The sequence below is a fragment of the Balaenoptera ricei genome, chromosome 10 (genome assembly GCF_028023285.1).
Source record: "Balaenoptera ricei isolate mBalRic1 chromosome 10, mBalRic1.hap2, whole genome shotgun sequence".
NCBI lineage: Eukaryota > Metazoa > Chordata > Mammalia > Artiodactyla > Balaenopteridae > Balaenoptera > Balaenoptera ricei.
Genome location: NC_082648.1, coordinates 57,804,314 through 57,823,492, shown reverse-complemented (window position 1 = coordinate 57,823,492; position 19,179 = coordinate 57,804,314). Strand labels below are relative to the sequence as shown.

At 38.5% G+C, this 19,179-nt stretch overlaps 1 protein-coding gene across 3 annotated transcripts in view; it reads right to left on the bottom strand.

Annotated features, from left to right (window-relative positions):
• The window catches only part of NUP107 (nucleoporin 107), a 43,215-nt gene extending 25,818 nt beyond the window's left edge, over positions 1-17,397 (bottom strand). Inside the window, exons 1-8 of one of the 3 annotated variants that reach the window (XM_059934686.1) lie at positions 17,270-17,397; positions 15,441-15,532; positions 14,849-14,935; positions 14,072-14,187; positions 10,480-10,624; positions 5,887-5,990; positions 3,369-3,496; positions 2,627-2,675 (exon numbers count right to left, since the gene is read on the bottom strand). In XM_059934686.1, the coding sequence (XP_059790669.1) occupies positions 2,627-2,675; positions 3,369-3,496; positions 5,887-5,990; positions 10,480-10,624; positions 14,072-14,187; positions 14,849-14,935; positions 15,441-15,532; positions 17,270-17,277 (729 nt within the window). In that variant the 5' untranslated portion in view covers positions 17,278-17,397. Of the gene's footprint in view, positions 1-2,626; positions 2,676-3,368; positions 3,497-5,886; positions 5,991-10,479; positions 10,625-14,071; positions 14,231-14,848; positions 14,936-15,440; positions 15,533-17,269 lie in introns of those variants that run through there. The other 2 variants (XM_059934685.1, XM_059934687.1) reach the window with 2 other exon arrangements.
• Positions 17,398-19,179: the final 1,782 nt, after the last annotated feature.

The window sequence follows — 19,179 nt, the reverse complement described above, 5'->3', positions numbered from 1 at the left end:
GGTGGAAAGAAAGAAAAGAAGATCCTCAAGAACATTATTTCAACAGAAAGGTAAGAGAATCTGAAATAAGTATATTTAACCACCCATAACCATTTTAACATAGCAAATCTGTACATTCACCTTTGAAAAAATTTTATAAGTAAGTTTCAAACTGCTAGATCAATGTGCAGCTGCTCTTACTTGATATTTTAATTCTTGGTTATGCTTAAAATTTTTAAGTTCTATTTCCCCAGAGATGCTGTTTTCGGGAAAAATAAAACACAAAACAAAATGAAGCAAATCATAATAAAGGGTAGGATGCAGTCATGGGGCATATTAAGAAACTAACATTTAAAAACTTTAGGACTTCCCTGGTGGCGCAGTGGTTAAGAATCCACCTGCCAATGCAGTGGACATGGGTTCAAACCCTGGTCTGGGAAGATCCCACATGCCACAGAGCAACTAAGCTCGTGTGCCACAACTATTGAGCCTGTGCTCTAGAACCCGCAAGCCACAACTACTGAGCCCACGTGCCACGACTACTGAAGCCCACACGCCTAGAGCCCGTGCTCCACAACAAAAGAAGCCACCGCAATGAGGAGCCCGCGCACGGCAACAAAGAGTAGCCCCCACTCGTCGCAACTAGAGAAAGACTGCACGCAGCAACGAAGACCCAAAGCAAACAAAAATAAATTAATTAATTAATTAGAAAAACAAAAAACAAGGTAACTTCCTTCCAACTGGCAAAATCAAATGATTGATGGCAGAGTAAACATCTTCACACACTGTGAGAGTGTAAACTAGTACATTTCATCAGGAAGGCAACATGACAAACTCTATCAAACTTTGTCCCAACAATTCACTTCCAGAAATATAGGAAATACTCAAATATGTAGGTAAGTGTGAAGAATGTTCATTGCATTATTGATAACTATAGCAAAAATACTGGAAACAAATATGTCCAGCAGAATGTCTGAAAAAAATTATGGCACATTTATACTTTGGCATACTATGAAAAAATAAGGTAAACGTATACAAATTGACATGAAAAAAACTAAGAAATATTGATGAATAATAAAAAATTCTCAGTATAAGGTATAAATGAAATCATACTATATGGTAAAAAAGAAAAAAACACCAAACCAACCCCCCTCCCCCAAAAACTACATGTATGTATAGAGCAGGGAGACTAGATGAAGCTATTGCCATAATTCCTGCAAAAAATGATGAAGGCTTTGGCTTAAGTGGTGGCAACAGGAACAGAGATGAGAGTTCAGGGTCGGAACAGAAGAGCTAGAGTGAGCAAGATCTGATGATGGACTAAATTTTGAGATGAGGCAGAGAGCAGGGTCTAAACCCTGGCTACTCAGAGTGTGGCTTACAGACCAACAGCATCAGCACCACCTGCGAGCCTCTTAAAAATGCAGAACCTTAGGCCCCTCCCCAGACCTCCTGAACCACAATCTGCATTTTAACAAGATCCCCAGGTGACTCATGTGCACAGTAAAGTTTGAGAAGTGCTGGCTTAGGGAACACTTGGGTTCCTTGGAAAGTTGGCTATGGTGCCATCCACTGAAGGACCAAAGTGGGTTTGACTTTTGACAGGTTGGAGTTACAGTGCTTGAAAATTATTTTGCTTTAAAAGAAAGAAATACAGTTGACCCTTGAACAATGCAAGGGTTAGGGCACCGATCCTCCTTACACTCGAAAATCCAAATGTAACTTTACAGTTGGCTCTCTGTACTGCTCATTCCTCTGTAACCGAGGTTCTGTACCTGAGGATTCAACCAACTGCAGATCATGTAGTACTGCAGTATGTATTTAGTGAAAAAAATCTGTGTGTTAAGTGGACCCACACAGTTCAAACCCGTGTTGTTCAAATGTTAACTGTAGAAGGTGCTGACTTTTGAAGGGGGGCAACATGGCTGAGTTCCCCTGGGTCTGCTGGGAGGAAAAGAAAAATATGGAAAGACCATTTACAGAATGAGACAGAGCCTGGGGACTCATTCCCTTCAGGCTCTATCTTCTCTCTGCTTGGAGTCTCTAGGAGAGAACAAAATATATTCTAGCGCTGCAGAAGAGTTTGCACAATTTAACAACTTGACTAATACCTTTACTAGGACCCAAGTCACTGAATCCTGCAACACTTCACCCAGACTGCATTAAAAAAAGGCTTCTGCTGAATGGCCTGAGGGATAACTCCCTCAAATTTCCTAGGAGGTCAATGTTTGATTTCGAGGATAATGAGGCATAGCCTTCATTGTCTTGGAGGATCCTTTGTCTGAAGGAAGGCATCTCTAGAACACTGTGGTTGACCTTCCCAAGGTTCAACTAAACATTTCAAAATGACATTCTCAACTTGATCTTCAAAAAAAACCCCACAAAACTGTGTGTGTATATGTGTATAAAGATGCAGACAAAAATGTCTGGTAGAATACGTACTAAATTGTTAGAACAGTGAGAGGGATAAAAGAGAACTTTAAACTTTTACTCTATAATGTAGATTTTGATTATTGTATCTTTTATTTACTTGTAAAATTTTTAAAATGAAGAAACTCTAGATGGAGGGTCAAAAATCAAATTCTACTACTAAAAATATTTGAATTTTTAAGCATTTATAAAGGAAAAAATTTAATATAAAACTTACAGTAATTACAAACATACTTTCATCTTCTAATGCAGACTGTATTCTGTCTCTGGGGAAAAATAAAACAAAATGAAAAAGCCTTATTTCACATGAGTAAATGAAATCACCTTTTTAAGCTAGATACATGCAGAAACCTGCATTCCATCCACTGTAAACAAATGAGTTTCCAATTAACTTAGCCAACATGTTTTTAAAAGCAAAAATCAAGTAGTAAATGCCTTCTGAATCTAATACTGACATCTGAACAAAAATGATATTTACTGAAGATACAAACTGCAAAGTCTTTAATGGCTACCTGCTAAAGCATACACTTTTCAATATGTTTTCACAGGGCCAAAATGAAAAAATATAATTTTCTCTCAAGATTTTCTCATTAGGATGAGAAAGTAACAGAATGAGAGCCCAAACCAAGGAGCATCTGAGAGAAGAAAAATTTGGTTAACTTCTCTCAAACTTCCATATTACATAAAGTGTATCTGTCAGTTCTTTTTCTTAATCTATCCTCTTCTAAATATTGCCATATTTTTAGCACTTTCCTTAAATCTTTACACGTATCCAATTTTTGGTAGCTACCGGCTTTATGATTAATATTCCCCTTTCCTCGTTAACTCACTTCTGACAACTAAGGCATTAGAAATGGTAAGTATCACAAAATGACAGAACCTATTTCCAAACACATCTTACTCTAACTTCCAAGTTAATCTGCCAGTTTATTTCTCTTTGAAGTCCTACACAACTTTACCTATACAAAGAAGCCAGCAGCCTCCACGTGACCATCTCCTGTTGAAGAAGCCAGAGCATACTGGCTGTTTTTGAAAACTTTTGAAGTCCAGGTGTTGCTCGGCTCACTATTTTACTCAGTATATTCACCTGAATTAAAAATACAAATGTAGTAAGGTTTTCTATAATTTTGAGTCACAACTTTGTATCTTCAAGTACATAGTGCTAAAACTAATTATATATATTTTATATATGTACCTATTTATATTATAAATTTTTCCTGTCTATTGTCTTTTTTAAATTGAGTGTAATATAACATTCCCACTAGAAATGGCCTTAATTTGAAGTAAGGTGTGTTTATGTGGGTATATATGTAAAAGTTTAACAGACTCTAGACTTCAGATTCAACAATAACAGCCATGAGTACGTTTTTCTCCTTGTACATCAACCCAGAAGATAAGCTAAATCTAACCTACACCCAACAAAATCATAACATGAACCAACAGAGCAGCAATGAAAATTAAAAGTAAGGTATCCTCAAATTTTATCTGAAAAATTTATACCATATAAAAAAATCAAGAAAAATATTTTCCTAAGACTGGTACCAAAACATTGTTGTTTCTAACCAAACCTTAACCAAAATCCCTCCTTGCTGTAAAACAGTAGTCCTTAGCCATTTGAGGACTTTTTGTGGAAGTCTAATGAAAGATATGGATGTTCCTCATAGAAACACACACCAAATTATTTAATAGGAGGTTTAAGGACCCAGGGTAAAAGAAACCTTTCTCAAAGGTTATGAATATTACCTCCTTATCAAAGGCAATTAAGAGACAGGATTGGTCTCATTCAGAAAATGAAGAATCACTACCAAAACAACAGGTTTCCCCACCCTTTAAAAAGTATTCACAAAGTAATGTTACTTCTGTCTTAAGGCCAGTGTTTAATAAAAGTATTATCTGTATTTCTCATTCCTTTAATAAATTCTCTATTGGAATCCTAACTCCAGTGATTCACTAGGTGATTATTATTGCTTTTGTTATTTAATGAAGCTACTGCTTTTATAATGGAACAATTCAGAAATTGGTTATTGAACTAATATTAAATGCTCAAAAAATATTGGCTATTACTATTATTTCAATTATTCTTGAATGCAATAGTTTCTTGAAGTCCTTTCCTTTCCTTTAAAAGAGACTTAATTTTTTGAGCAGTTTTAGGTTCACAGCAAAACTAAGTAGGAAGTACAGCGAGTTCCCATTACTTTCTGCCCCCAAATACACACAACCTAACCCCCCACTATCAATATCCAGTACCAGAGTGGTACGTTTGTTACAGTCACTGAAGCTACACTGACATGTCATTACTACTGAAAGTCCATAGTTTACACAAGGGTTCACTCTTGGTGTTGTACATTCTATGGGTTTTGACAAATGTATAATGACATGTATCCCTCATAATAATATCACACAGAATAATGTCACTCCCCTAAAAATCCACTGTGCTCCACTTTCCATCCTTACCGCCCTTTGAACCCTGGCAACTGCTAATCTTTTTATTCTCTTTAAGTTTTCCCTTTTCCAGAGTATCGTATAGTTGCAATCACACCATATGTAGCCTTTGCATATTGGCTTCTTTCACTTAGTGATATGCATTTCGGGTTAATCCTCATCTCTTTATGGCTTGATAGCCCATTACTTTTAAGGGCTGTATAATATTCCACTGTCTGGATGAACCACAGTTGATTTACCCATTCACTTACTGAAGGCATCTTGATTGCTTCCAAATGTAGGCTATTATGAATAAAGCTGCTATAAACATCTATGTGCAGGCTTTTGTGTGGACATATATTTTAAACTCTTTTGGGTAAATACCAAAGAGTATGAATGTTAGATTATATGGTAAGAGTATGTTTAGTTTTGTAAGAAACTGAGACACTGTCTTCCAAAGTGGCTGTACCATTTTCCATTCCCACCAGCAATGAATGAGAATTCTTGTTCTACACCCTTGCCAGCATTTGGTTTTGTTAGTGTTTTGGATTTTGGTCATTCTAACAGGTGTATAGTGGCATCTTGTTGTTTTAATTTGCTATTCCCTAATGATATATGATGTGTTTTTTTTAATTTTTATTTTATATTGGAGTATAGTTGATTTACAATGCTGTGTTGACATATGATGTTAAGCATCTTTTCCCATACTTATTTGCCAGCTGTAGATCTTCTCTGGTGATGTGTCTGTTTACATGTTTTGTCCATTTCTCAGTTAGATTGTTCATTTTCTTACTGTTGAGTTTTAAGTTTTTTGTATATTTTGGGTTTTCCTTTTTCAAAGATGCAGAATCCTTTTGTCCTTAAAAGAAATATTATACGGACTCTCAAAGTGTAAAAAGCAGAGCTGCTCTGGCTGACCTCCTAACCATGCCACACTTGTCACTACACCCCAAGACATCCTCCTTAAATTTGGCATGGAAATTCACAAGTTGATGCTGTTCAAAAAAAACTTAAGAGTACTGAAGTCTGACCAGCAATGCAGTGAAATTAACTTACCTGACTAATACAAATGTTTTCATACTCTTCCACAAGGTCAAAAACTGTAGTTGAAGAGTGCTTCAAAAAAGACTGCAGGAAATCAGAAAACATACTCATGGATGCTAGAACACAATAAAAAGAAAAGGAACAGAAAGAGTTAAATGACATACTTCTAGGTAATTCTGTTTGTTTTAAAAACTTAGGGCTTCCTTGGTGGCGCAGTGGTTGAGAATCTGCCTGCCAATGCAGGGGACACGGGTTCGAGACCTGGTCTGGGAGGATCCCACATGCCGCGGAGCAGCTAGGCCCGTGAGCCACAACTACTGAGCCTGCGCGTCTGGAGTTTGTGCTCCGCAACAAGAGAGGCCGCGATAGTGAGAGGCCCGCGCACCGCGATGAAGAGTGGCCCCCACTTGCCACAACTAGAGAAAGCCCTCGCACAGAAACGGAGACCCAACACAGCCATAAATAAATAAATAATTAATTAAAAAAAAAAAAAAACTTAAAAACATAGCTACAGATCCTTTTTTTTAACTGCTGTATTTTTAAAAATATATAATTGTGGTAAAATACAGATAACAAAATTTACCATTTTAACCATTTTTAAGCGTACAGTTCAGTAGCAGTAAGTACATACACAGTGCTGTGTTACCATCATCACCATGGGACCACAGAACTCTGCATTTTGCAAAACTAAACTCAGGATAACCAAGGCAATCCTGAGAAAAAACAAAGCAGAAGGCATCACACTTCCTGATTTCAAACTACACTACAAAGCTATAGTATTCAAAACAGTACTGGCATAAAAATAGACACATAAACCAATGGAAAAGAATGGAGAGTCCAGAAATAAACTCCCACATATATGGTCAATTAATATTTGACAAGGGAGCCAAGAATGTTGAATGGGGAAAGGATAGTTTCTTTAATAAATGGTGCTGGAAAAACTGGATAACTGCATGCAGAAAAACAAACTCAGACCCCTATCTTAGACCACTCATAAAAATGAACTTGAAATGAATTAAAAACTTAAATAAGACCTGAAACTGTAAAACTCCTAGAAAAAAAATGTAGGGAAAAAGTTCCTTGACACTGGTCTTGGCAATACTTTTTGGATATGACACCAAAAGCACAAGCAATAAAAGCAAAAAATCAACAAGTGGGACTATATCAAACTAAAAGGCTCTATACAACTAAACAAACAATCAACAAAATGAAATGGCAACCTATGGAATGAGAGAAAATATTTGCAAACTATATATCTGATAAGAAGTTAACCTCCAAAATATATAAAGAATTCATAAAATTCAAAAACAAACAATCTGATTTAAAAATGGGCAGAGGAACTGAACAGACATTCCTCCAAAGACATATAAATGGCCAACAGGTACCTGAAAAGATGCTCAACATCGCTAATCATCAGGGAAATACAAATCAAAACTACAATGAGATATCACCTCATATCTGTTAGAATGGCTATCATCAATAACACAAGAAATAACAAGTGTTGGTGAAGATGTGGAGAAAAGGGAACCTTTGTGCACTATTGATGATAATGTAAACTGGTTCAGCCACTATGGAAAACAGTATGGAGGTTCCTCAAAAAATTAAAAATAGAACTACCATATGATCCAGCAATACCACTTCCGGGTATATATTCAAAGGAAATGAAAACAGGCTTTCAAAAAGGTATCTGTACTTCCACACTTACTGCAGCATTATTCATAATAGCCAAGACAGGGAAAAAACCCAAGTGTCCATCACCGGATAAATGGATAAAGAAGTGGTATATATATACAACAGAATATTATTCAGCCATGAGAAAGAAAGCGATCCTGCTATTTGTGACAGGATAGACCCTGGATAGACCCTGAAGGCATTAAGTAAGATAAATCTGACAGAGAGAGACAAATACTGTACTATATCACTCATGAGGAATCTAAAAAAGCCAAACTCATAAAAACAGAGAGTGGAATGGTGGTTTCCAGGGGCTAGAGGGTGGGGGAATTGAGAGATGTTGGTTAAAGGGTACAAATTTGCAGTTAGAAGATGAGTAAATTCTGGAAATCTAATGCACAGCATTGACTATAATCAATAAATCTGTATCACATAGTTGAAAGTTGCTAGGAGACTAGATCTTAAATATTCTCACCACAGAAATGATAATTATGTGATGTGAAAGTATGATGGAGGTGTTAGCTAACACTAATAATATGCAAGTGTATCAAAGCAATATGTTGTATACCTTAAACTTACAGAATGTTATGTCAATTATACCTCAAAAAAAAAAGAAAAAAAAAATCCTAAAACTATAACTCCCCATTCTCCCCTTTCCCTAGACTTTGGCAACCATTATTCTACTTTCTATGTCTATGAGTTTGACTACTCTAGGTGCCTCACATATGTGGAATCATACAGTATTTGTCCCTATGCCACTGGTTTATTTCATTTAGCATAATGTCTTCAAAGTATATTCATGTTGTAGCATGTGTTTGAATTATATGCCACTGTAAGTATATACCACATTTTGTTTATCCTTCATCCATCAATGGACATTTGGGTTGCTTCTACCTTTTAGCCATTATGAATAATGGGGCTATAAATGAGGGAACACAAATCTCTTTAAAATCCTGTTTTCACTTCTTTTGGGTATACACCCAGAGGCAGAATTGCTAAATCATATGGTAACTCTATTTTTAATTTTTTGAGGAACCACCAGTTTACCATTTCACATTCCCACCAACAATGTACAAGAGCTCCAATTTCTCAACATCCGTGCCAACATTTGTTATTTTCTGTTTGTTTGGGGTTTTTCTGTTTTTGTGGGGTTTTTTGACAGTAGCTATCCTAATGGGTTCAGGTGGTGTCTCGTGGTTTTGATTTGCTTTTCCTTAATGCAAATTATTACTTAATAATGCAACATTACTGATGTTGAGCAAATTTTCATGTGCTTATTGGCTACTTTTATATCTTCTTTGGAGAAATGTCTAAAAGTCCTCTGTCCATTTTCAATTGAGTTGTTTGTTTTCTGTTATTGTTGAGTTGTAGGAGTTCTTTCTACATACTGAATATTAATCTCTTATGAGATATATGATTTGCAAATATATTCTCCCACTCTGTGGGTTTCCTTTTCACTCTATTGTTCTTTTGACACATATTTTGATGTAGTCCAATTTATTTTGTCTTTTGTTACCTACAAGTCTTTTAAGATTCCAAAATGTATTATTCAGTAGTCTGTTGACCATTACTACAAAACCATGAGCCAAATTTTGAAACATCTGAATTGTATTTTAAGTACACCATAACAAAGTAGCTGAGAAAGTTATAATAGATACTAAAATGACATGTTTTACTCAGGGAAAATACATACACTCTACTACAATACTGTATAATATTTAAGGCCTCAGCCATGGTTCATACTAAAAATGAAATATTTTATAGATTAAGTACAAAGTACTTTTGAGTCACTCAATATCTGAGTACTTGCAACTGGCAAATACTACAAAGAAGCAGTGGTCACCACAGTGTTAAGAGAAGGGCTCTGGGACTTCCCTGGTGATGCAGTGGTTAAGAATCCACCTGCCAGTGCAGGGGACACAGGTTCGAGCCCTGGTCCGGGAAGATCCCACATGCCGCGGAGCAACTAAGCCCATGCGCCACAACGACTGAGCCTGCGCTCTAGAGCCCGCAAACCACAACTACTGAGCCCACGTGCTGCAACTACTGAAGCCTGCGCGCCTAAAGCCCGTGCTCCACGACAAGAGAAGCCACCGCAATGAGAAGCCCGCGCGCTGCAACAAAGAGTAGCCCCTGCTCGAAGTGACCAGAGAAACCTGCGCGCAGCAACGAAGACCCAACAAAGCCAAAAATAAATAAATAAATACATAAATTTATCAGGAAAAAAAGAGAGAGAGAGAAGGGCTCTGGAATCAAACTGCTTAGTTTCAAATCCTGGTGCCATCACTTCCTAGCCAGGTGAGCTCAAACAGGTTAATCTTTTTGAGCCGCAGTTTCATTTCCCTGAAAATGGAAACAGTTACTGTATCTATTCAATGGACCATGAAAGGAGTTAGTGTTCACACAGTGGTTAGCATACTGACTAGCACTCATATATGTTAGCTTATAATGATAAAATGAAGAAGAACCTATGTCATAATGTGCAGGTACAGAGACACTAAAAGCAAATTTTTTTTCCAAAAGGGAATGGTAATAGCCAATGTAAAGTTAGAATAGTCACAGTACTATTTGAAGAAACAGCACTAGCATCCAGGCCAAATAAAACACATCAACAATGTCAGATAAAAATTAAACCAAAAGAAAAAGAGAAGCTCTTTCAACAGCACAAATATGGAAAGAATAAAAATATTAGAGACTAGTCTAACAACCTAACACGCTACTACTTATACTGAAAGATTAAACGGCAAAATGCCGCTCCAGCTGAGAACTAACGTGAGGTTCTCAACCTTCTAGAGCTACTACATCAAATGTCGTAGCCATTACCATAACTAGTTGGCTTAACAAAAAATATTTTTTAATGATGTTCAGGAATAGGAGATAATTTCCTTGATCTTAGTAAAAGGACAAGCTACTGTGTTACAAACGAAGTTTTACCAGCTTCTCCAGGATCGTCCTCCCGTAACATAACAGCACTGAGAGTTACATCCTCTGTTACACTGTGGGGCTCTGTGTTTGTGAAGAGCCCTGCACGCTGTGATGAGAATGCAGCGGCCCAATTACTGTCATCCAGATTAGTTACCTGAAAAAATAAAAGGAAGATACAGAAAAGTAACGCGGTTATTGCTGCTGAGTGAATAAAGACTTTAATACTATTAAAATTTTTTAAAGACCATAGGTATGTGTTTTTCACTTTTAAAAGAGAGCCATGGGGCTTCCCTGGTGGCGCAGTGGTTGAGAGTCTGCCTGCTAATGCAGGGGACACGGGTTCGAGCCCTGGTCTGGGAAGATCCCACATGCCGCGGAGCAACTAGGCCCGTGAGCCACAACTACTGAGCCTGCGCGTCTGGAGCCTGTGCTCCGCAACAAGAGAGGCCGCGATAGTGAGAGGCCCGCGCACCGCGATGAAGAGTGGCCCCCACTTGCCACAACTAGAGAAAGCCCTCGCACAGAAACTAAGACCCAACACAGCCAAAACTAAAATAAATTAATTAAAAAATAAAGGGAAATAATTTAAAAAATAAAAAAATAAAAAAAAATAAAAGAGAGCCATGGGGCCATTTTATTAAGGAAATCATGGCTTTTTTTTTTGGCCATGCCATGAGGCATGTGGGATCTTAGTTCCCTGACCAGGGATTGAACCTGTGCCCCCTGCGTTGGGAGCTCGGAGTCTTAACCATTGGACCGCCAAGGAAGTCCTGGTGGGTTTTTTTTTAAAAAAAAGGCAGTATATTCCTTCTTTTTTTAAATATCTATTTATTTATTTATTTATTTTTGGCTGCGCTGGGTCTTCCTTGCTGCGCACAGGCTTTCTCTAGTTGCGGCGAGCGGGGGCTACTCTTCATTGTGGTGCGTGGGCTTCTCATTGTGGTGGCTTCTTTTGCTGCAGAGCACAGGCTCTAGGTGCACGGGCTTCAGTAGTTGTGGCATGCGGGCTCAGTAGTTGTGGCTCGCGGGCTTAGTTGCTCCACAGCATGTGGGATCTTCTGGGACCAGGGATCAAACCCATGTCCCCTGTACTGGCAGGCAGATTCTTAACCACTGCGCCACCAGGGAAGTTCCAGTCCCAGCTTTTTTGTTTTCTTCTTTGCACTACCCCATACTTTAAAATAAAAAGCCAATAAAGATTCCATTTTGTAATATTTAAGCTGATATTAATAAGTAAACTAATATCAGCTTTAGTCCTATTGCTCTAGGACTAGTTCAAATCAATTTTTTAATTTTGGGAAATAGTACAGGATGAATGACCCAGTTTCTACAACAAATAAATGGTAAAGAAAAAAAGAATGATGGAGGAACTTATAGATTAAAATACTTAAGAGACATACCAAGTAAATGCAATGTGTTGAGCTTGTTTGGATTCTGATTTGAACAAACCAACTTAAAAAGTCTGACACAACTGAAGAAGTATGAACACTTAATGAAATACGTATTGTAATGAAAAAAGTACACATAAAATGGCTATTTGAAATGATAAAGGACTTACTCTGTGTGTGTAGGGAGGGGTAAGACGTGTTAACAATATTGTACTTACGTTAAAGAAAGCATCCTTATGTCTCAGAGATACCTACTTAAGTATTTATGGATAAAATGGTATGAAATCTGGGAACTATAATGTGGGGGAAATGCTTGTGGGTGTAGATGAAACAAGATCAGCCATATGCTGATAACTGTTGAAAGTGGGCAATAAATACATGGAGGCTTACTCTACTATTGTATTTTTGGACATATTAAAAAATAGTAATAAAAATCTTTTTTAAATTTACCTTTACTTAAAATCCAGGCATGAGCAACAATAAAAATGTACCTTTAAATCAGTCTCCCCAAGGAAAAATGCTAAAGATGGGTGCTGGGGCCCTATATATTAGTGAGGTAGTAACTATGGGCTGAGGAGAGCTTAGCTTCAGCTACCGAAGACTGATTGATAGTTCACTCCCTTCTGGATACTCATCATCATTATTATAAAGATCAAACTGAAAACCTTACACAGCAGTGATATCTTGCATTCAGAAAAATACTTTGGTCCATAACCAAATCTTGGCAGGTAGACACATGGTAAAATCAACATAGCAAATACTGTACTTCCTTCAGGGCAATCTGTATATCTAAGACCACTTCTCACAGCTGATATCAAAATTGGCAAAACAGGGACTTCCCTGGTGGTTTAGTAGTAAAGAATCCGCCTTCCAATGCAGGGGATGCGGGTTTGATCCCGGTCAGGGAACTAAGATCCCACGTGCCACAGGGCAACTAAGCCCATGCACCACAACTATTGAGCTCTCGCGCCTCAACTAGAGAGCCCGCACGCCACCACTACAGAGCCCACGCACCCTGGAGCCCGCGCACCACAACTAGAGAGAGAAAACCCATGCGCCGTAACAAAGAGACCACGCGCCATAAAGAAAAGATCCCGCATGCCTCAACGAAAATCCCGTGCGCCCCAATTAAGACCCGAAACAGCCAAAACAATAAGGAAAATAAATATTACAAAATAAAATAAAATAGGCAAAACAAATCAAGACAGTATCTTTGACTACAAAGTAATTTCCAAACATTTTGTAATAATCAGTACATATTTACTCTATCCTAGCCTTTAAAAGAGTAACAATTTTACTATTAATCTTGCAGTTCTGAAGCAGTAAATAATAAAACTCATCTTCTTTTGCTTAAACCCAGAAGCAGTCAATTCACTCATGTTTTTAAGAAGAATAAGAATAAACATTGCCAAAATAAACCAGTTTCATAAGCAAAGTAAAACTGTTCAATGACTAGATCACTGTTAGATATTAACACTCTAAAAATTCATAAGACTGTAATAAATATTTCTAAGATCGATTTAACCTTCTAAGACAAGGAGAGGTTTAACATGCAAAACCTCTTTTTAATAAGCACAGAGCCAAATAAAGAGCCATTTTTATCTTGTTTTTGGAACTAAATGGGCCATAATACTCTACTACTCCAACAAAAGTCTTCCGTTTTCTTCTTCTCAGTTAGATACAATTCTTTCTTTTTCTATAGGGTATTTTAAGCCCCTAGGTCAAGTCATTCTGTATCACAGTTTATAAGACATTTCTTTTGCTATTTTAACTATTGTATCACAGTGATTCCTAAAGAGTGTCTCATCTACTTCTCCCAAAATTTTCTCTTATCTTTCCTTTAATGCTTTGTCCTTCTTCCTTATGACAGTCTTCATTGATTACTCCTGGCTTCCTTCTCTTCTATGCTTCTTGGGCTCAGCTTTTATACCAATAGCAACCAATCGGAATTGATTTATTCTCATCAGCAAACTGTCAGATTAACACATTTTGTCGGCAACTAACTGCCACTGGTGCCACAGCTTCCACCTATGACATGAGTATGTTTAAGGGTCTCAGTTTTCTGAAAGTCTTTCCAATCAAAAACTGATTTCAATTAACATAACCGGATTACTTTATGACAAATAAGACTTCAATTCTCATTAAAAGCTTTTTAGCTAAATATCTTACGTTAATAAAAAGGAAGAAAATTTCAGCCCCATCTTTCTACATACCATAGACAGATTTCCCAAGAACCCCGAAGACTGTGTAAGCCGAGGAGACCTCCCTCCAGTTCCAAGAATGCAGAAAACATCTGGCTGCCTTAGTAAGCTTCGGTTTGTTGGAGTAACTACTAGGAAGAGGTTAGTAAAAAGAATTCGAAATGCGTGAGCCTTGATCATGGAAGAAAACAAGCAAACAAACAATAAAGAATAATTTTCACTTTTCAATTATTTAGATTCTAACCAAATAAATACTTTCAATATTAACATTTCCATCATATGAAGATTCAACTTATTTTTCTAAATATGAACTTTTAGTACTACTGAGCCCACCAAGAAAAACTTTACTGCAAACAGAGATGCTTTCATTATAGCATAATTGAGCATAAAAAAAAGGGACACTAATGAGTCCATGAATTTGCCAAATTCTAATTTTATAAAGCATACTATAGTATAGAGGACATGGGCCCTGGAGTAAGCAGATTATGGTTTGAATTTTGGTTCCATTACTTACATACTTACCTAGCTATGTTATCTGCGTTAATCAACTTCTCTAAGTCTCACATTCGGTCTTGGCAAAATAGAGATAATACCTATGTCATAGTTAGTATGCATTTATGTAAAGAACAGTGACTTACACATGGTAAGAGTTCAACAAATAGTAACTGCAATCATTATTATTTGTTCTTAATTAAAGATAATTTATAAAATATAATATATATTACGGTATTAGTTGCTATTATTATTATCATTATTAAATGCTTTAAAAGCAAGAAAAAAAAATCTTACAAGGTTGTCGAAATGAGCTGGGAGTTCGGGGGATAACCTGGTCTCTTGGTGTAGTATTAGCAAAAATTTCATCTTGGGATGCCCGAACTACAGGAAAAGTTAAGAAAAGTTTTTCATGTAGAAAAGACACCATCAACCATATTTACACTATTCAAAATATGTGAATACATTTTTCAAGGGCAAGGTATTTTATGGCTACCATATTTTCTATGCAAAGAGTAAATAATTCCCTCTCCCCTTTAAATTCTCAGTTATCAGTCTTAGGTTGCTACACATTGAACTAAAAGTTGTTAGTCAGATTTCAAATAATAAAAAAAATCTAATCTCAGCAGAAGCTAACCACAGTATGATGGTTAGCAGTAAAATGGAACATCCTTATTTTCAGGGAAACATGAATCTCACTGAATTTCAGCATTATACTTACAAAAGAACACATCTGGGAAGTTAAAAAAAAAAAAAAAACTAAAACTAATGTCCATAGCATTTTATTATTATAGCTAGTGTTTAATATCTCTCATAAAAAGAAAAGTCTATAATCCTGATTCTAAACATGTTGCAATTTTTATAATCATGCTTAAAATGCAAAGGATACTTAAAACTCTCTTCTGAGCGCTCTGTTTTCGTGCAGTCCGAGTCACCTCTGCCTCCCGGATCACAGGAGATGACATCTCTCCAAAGTCACTCCTAAAATGGCATAATCAAGCTCATGTGAATGAAATGAGAATGTAGCATTTGCAAAAAAACTTTATCATCATGATTGGACCAAAGGATCCTAAGTCAGCCAAGATGCAGATCATCCCAGTAGCCAAGTCTTTGATATTTTTGTTGATAATGCCCCTCTGGCTCCAAATCCTGCTTATCCCTCAAAGTCCTGCTCAAATTTTACCTGCACAAAGACTTCTTTGACTTTCTAATACTTGTTATTTTCTCCTGTGGAATTACTTTAACACGTGGAATCTAAATCTATATTATAACACTGTTTTAGATAACTGCTTCATGAAGGTAAACCTTTCCTCTTTGGATTGAGGTCCCTAAAATTGCAGGAACTCTTAAAAGAATCTTCTGTAGTTTCCAAAATACTTCAAACCATGGATACTACTATTCAAGCTGGTGACTTGGGAGGCTAAGTAAAAAAGAAATCTAGTAAATTGGAGAGAAATGATCCTTCAAGTTTTTTCTCCCCAGACTACACTAAGGGTGTCTCCTGTCTCAGCACTACTGTAGTCACCATGCCCTTGTCATTCTCTGCCCAAAGTCTAGAAAATAAATTGTGTGAATTAAGAGGCCTGTATCTTAAGACAAGAATCTAATATTCATTTCCTCTACTTGAAAATCTTCAGATATCTATCTCTAGCCTACAGAATCAAGTCCAAATTTCCTAGCATGGTTTTTACAATCTGACCCCAGCTTACCAGTTCAGCCTTATATTCAGCCACAAACATCACTCCATACAAACATACACTGCATATGACCATTCAGCTACGCTTTCATATCCTTACACCTCTGTACATGTTGCTTCTTTTACAGAGGCCTACATTTGCCCCCTTGGTCTACCTGGTGAATACTTACTCATCAAACAGCCTCCTGGAGTCTAGAGACACACAGATCCAGGTTGGCAACTTGGTTCTTCTATTTGTAAGCTTCCTAACTAACCAAGTTCCTTAACCTTTTTTAGCCCCAATGTTAGGTGTAAAAAGAGGATCATAGTAGCTATCCTGACAGGATTGTTAGAAAAGTTAAATTAGCTAATAATATATTTAAAGCGTTTAAGTTACCAGTGTAGGCTACTGCTACTATTCAAACACCAACTAGAAAGTATTCTCCTTTGAGAGGTCTTCCTGATACCTCCCATGACAGGGAGACTTCATTGCTCCCCATTTCTTTTCCCACAGAGCAGTACAAAACACTTATCACTCCGTACTGCTCGGCTGTCTCCTCCACTACACATTCCCCCGAGGCCAAGAACCTTGAATAACTCATCTTTTACGCAGGTGCCTGGCATAAGCCAGGGTCATAGAAAGAATTCAATAACTATCTGGTGCTGGAACCTGTAATCAGAAAGTCTGGGCTGAGATCCCTGTTCCATCACTGACTGGCTCTGTGATCTCGGGCAGGTCACTCAGCATCTCGAATGCCGGGCCACCTCCTACCTCGCCCACCCCAGGAGCGAAAAATGTTGCGCGAAAGTAAGTAGGTGGCAGAGCCGCCGTGGGAACCAGGAGATCATCATTAGCCGTAACCCTTCCCGACCCAAGCGGCCTTTCTTCCATCAGCTGCAGTCTCCCAGCCCGGAAAAGGAGTCCTAGGGTCAGCACCCGGGCCCTCGTCGGCTTCCTCTGGGAGTCGGGTTTCACCTGTTTCGTTCCTCCAGCACCCTGGAGGGACAAGTGTCCGGGATCGGCCGTCACCACCAAAACTGACCTGTCCATGGCTATAGCCTTCTCCCACCGAGAACCTTGAAAACTCAGTCCCAGCCTAGCCGCCGCGTTTCAGCCTTCCCGCTCTCCGGAAGTAAACCCTTTGACCCGGAAGCAAACCCTTTGACCCGGAAGCACGTCCTCGCTAAGCCGCTGTAGAAAAAAGAGGCGAGGGGCGGGAGGGGAGAAGAAACAACGTTCCCATTCGGAGCATGCGCAGCTTCTTCCGCCTGCCGCCGCTTGTCCGGTCTGCGCAGGCGCAAAGGTGTGCCAGCGGTTGACGTCGCTGGGCGGGGCGGGGCAGGACCGGGGTGGGGAAGGGGGCGGGGCCTGACCGTTTCGCGTCGCTGTGCGGCCGCCACTTTGCTTGACTGGCATTTATGGGCGTGGTCCAGGCGCCGGGGTTATCCTGCTGGGATACTTGACGTATATTGATAGTCTAGAAAAATGTGAAGTCATTTCCTGGTATTTTCTGTCAGAAACAGCCTGGACCTGGAATTCTGACGTGCAATCTCTGCGCTACACCTCGGGGGTCCCTGTCTCTCTCTTACTGTACTCACCTTGTTTGAACTGTAGTGTAAACCTCCTACAGTTTTTGAAATTGTTTTCCATAATGGCTATTTGTTCTTTACTTGGTATTTTTCCCTATTAAGGAGAAAACGATCACCTGTCTTAAAAAAGCATAAAAGATGTTGGTATTGCCCTCTATTTCAAAGTGCAGGATAGGCAAAAAGTATATTCTGGCCCTGAAGGAATCAGTCGAAGTTTTGCCTTAGGCATTTACATTCCACTCTAATCCTGGGAAATGTTCTAGGAAGGCTTCTTCATACCTAATTCCCGCTGAGACGACGTGGGGTTTTGAAGAAACGTGGCTTTGGGCTCCATCTAGGCTTGAAACCTCTGCGCTGCAGATTCCTCATCTGTAGAACAGAGGTAACGCCTTTATCGCAGAGTTGTTGGGAGGATTAAAACGAGATGTCAAATGTGCATTGCACATGGTAGTCATCGAAATGTTAATCTTCTTCTCCTCCAATAACTACTTGGGTCTCACCCTAGTGCTCTCTCATTTTTCCCATATCCTAATTTTCTTGTACAAAAGAACGCTTTTCTCTTATGGAAAATGAAATGTGGTCTTAATGGTTTTTGTCAGTGCCAGAGGCAGGTTTATTCAAAGTATGAGCCAGTGTTTCAGGTTCTTGCCATGTGTCCCCAGGCAAGTGAATGCCAATGCGTTTTATTCATGTAATGTACTTGAAGTGATTGACCATAAGGCACACAATAAAAGTGAAGAGCAGCTTTGGGCAAAGGATTAGCTCGGTGTTCAGTTCATATGCAAAGAGGGAACACTTGTTAAAAAGTGCACTGGGGTTCACTTTTGAAACACTCGATTAGTAGGCATAAACACCATACTGAAACTGCACAACTCGGATGGGATTCGAACCCAGCCAAAACTCAGACTTGGACTTGAACCCACTTTTAATTGAAATCCCACACCTGGTCTCAGGACTTAATGAAGCTCAGGGTCTTTATGTCTCGTTACAGAAAGAATTCAGTGAGAGACAAAGTGATAGGTAAGAAGTGGATTTATTTAGAGAGATACACATTCCACAGACAGAATGCAGTCCATCTCAAAAGGCGAGAGTGAGCCCCGAAATATGGGGTGGTTAGTTTATGACTGGGTAACTTCATAGACTAACAAGTGGGAGGATTATTCCAACTATTTTGGGGAAGGGATGGGGATTTCCAGGAACTGGGCCCCGGCCCACTTTTTGGCCTTTTATGGTCGTCCTGGAAAATGTCATGGCGTCTGTGGGTGTGTCATTTAGATGCTAATGTATTACAATTACAATGAGTGTATAATGAGACTCAAGGTCTACTGGAAGTTGAATCTTATGCCATCTTGGACCTAGTTGG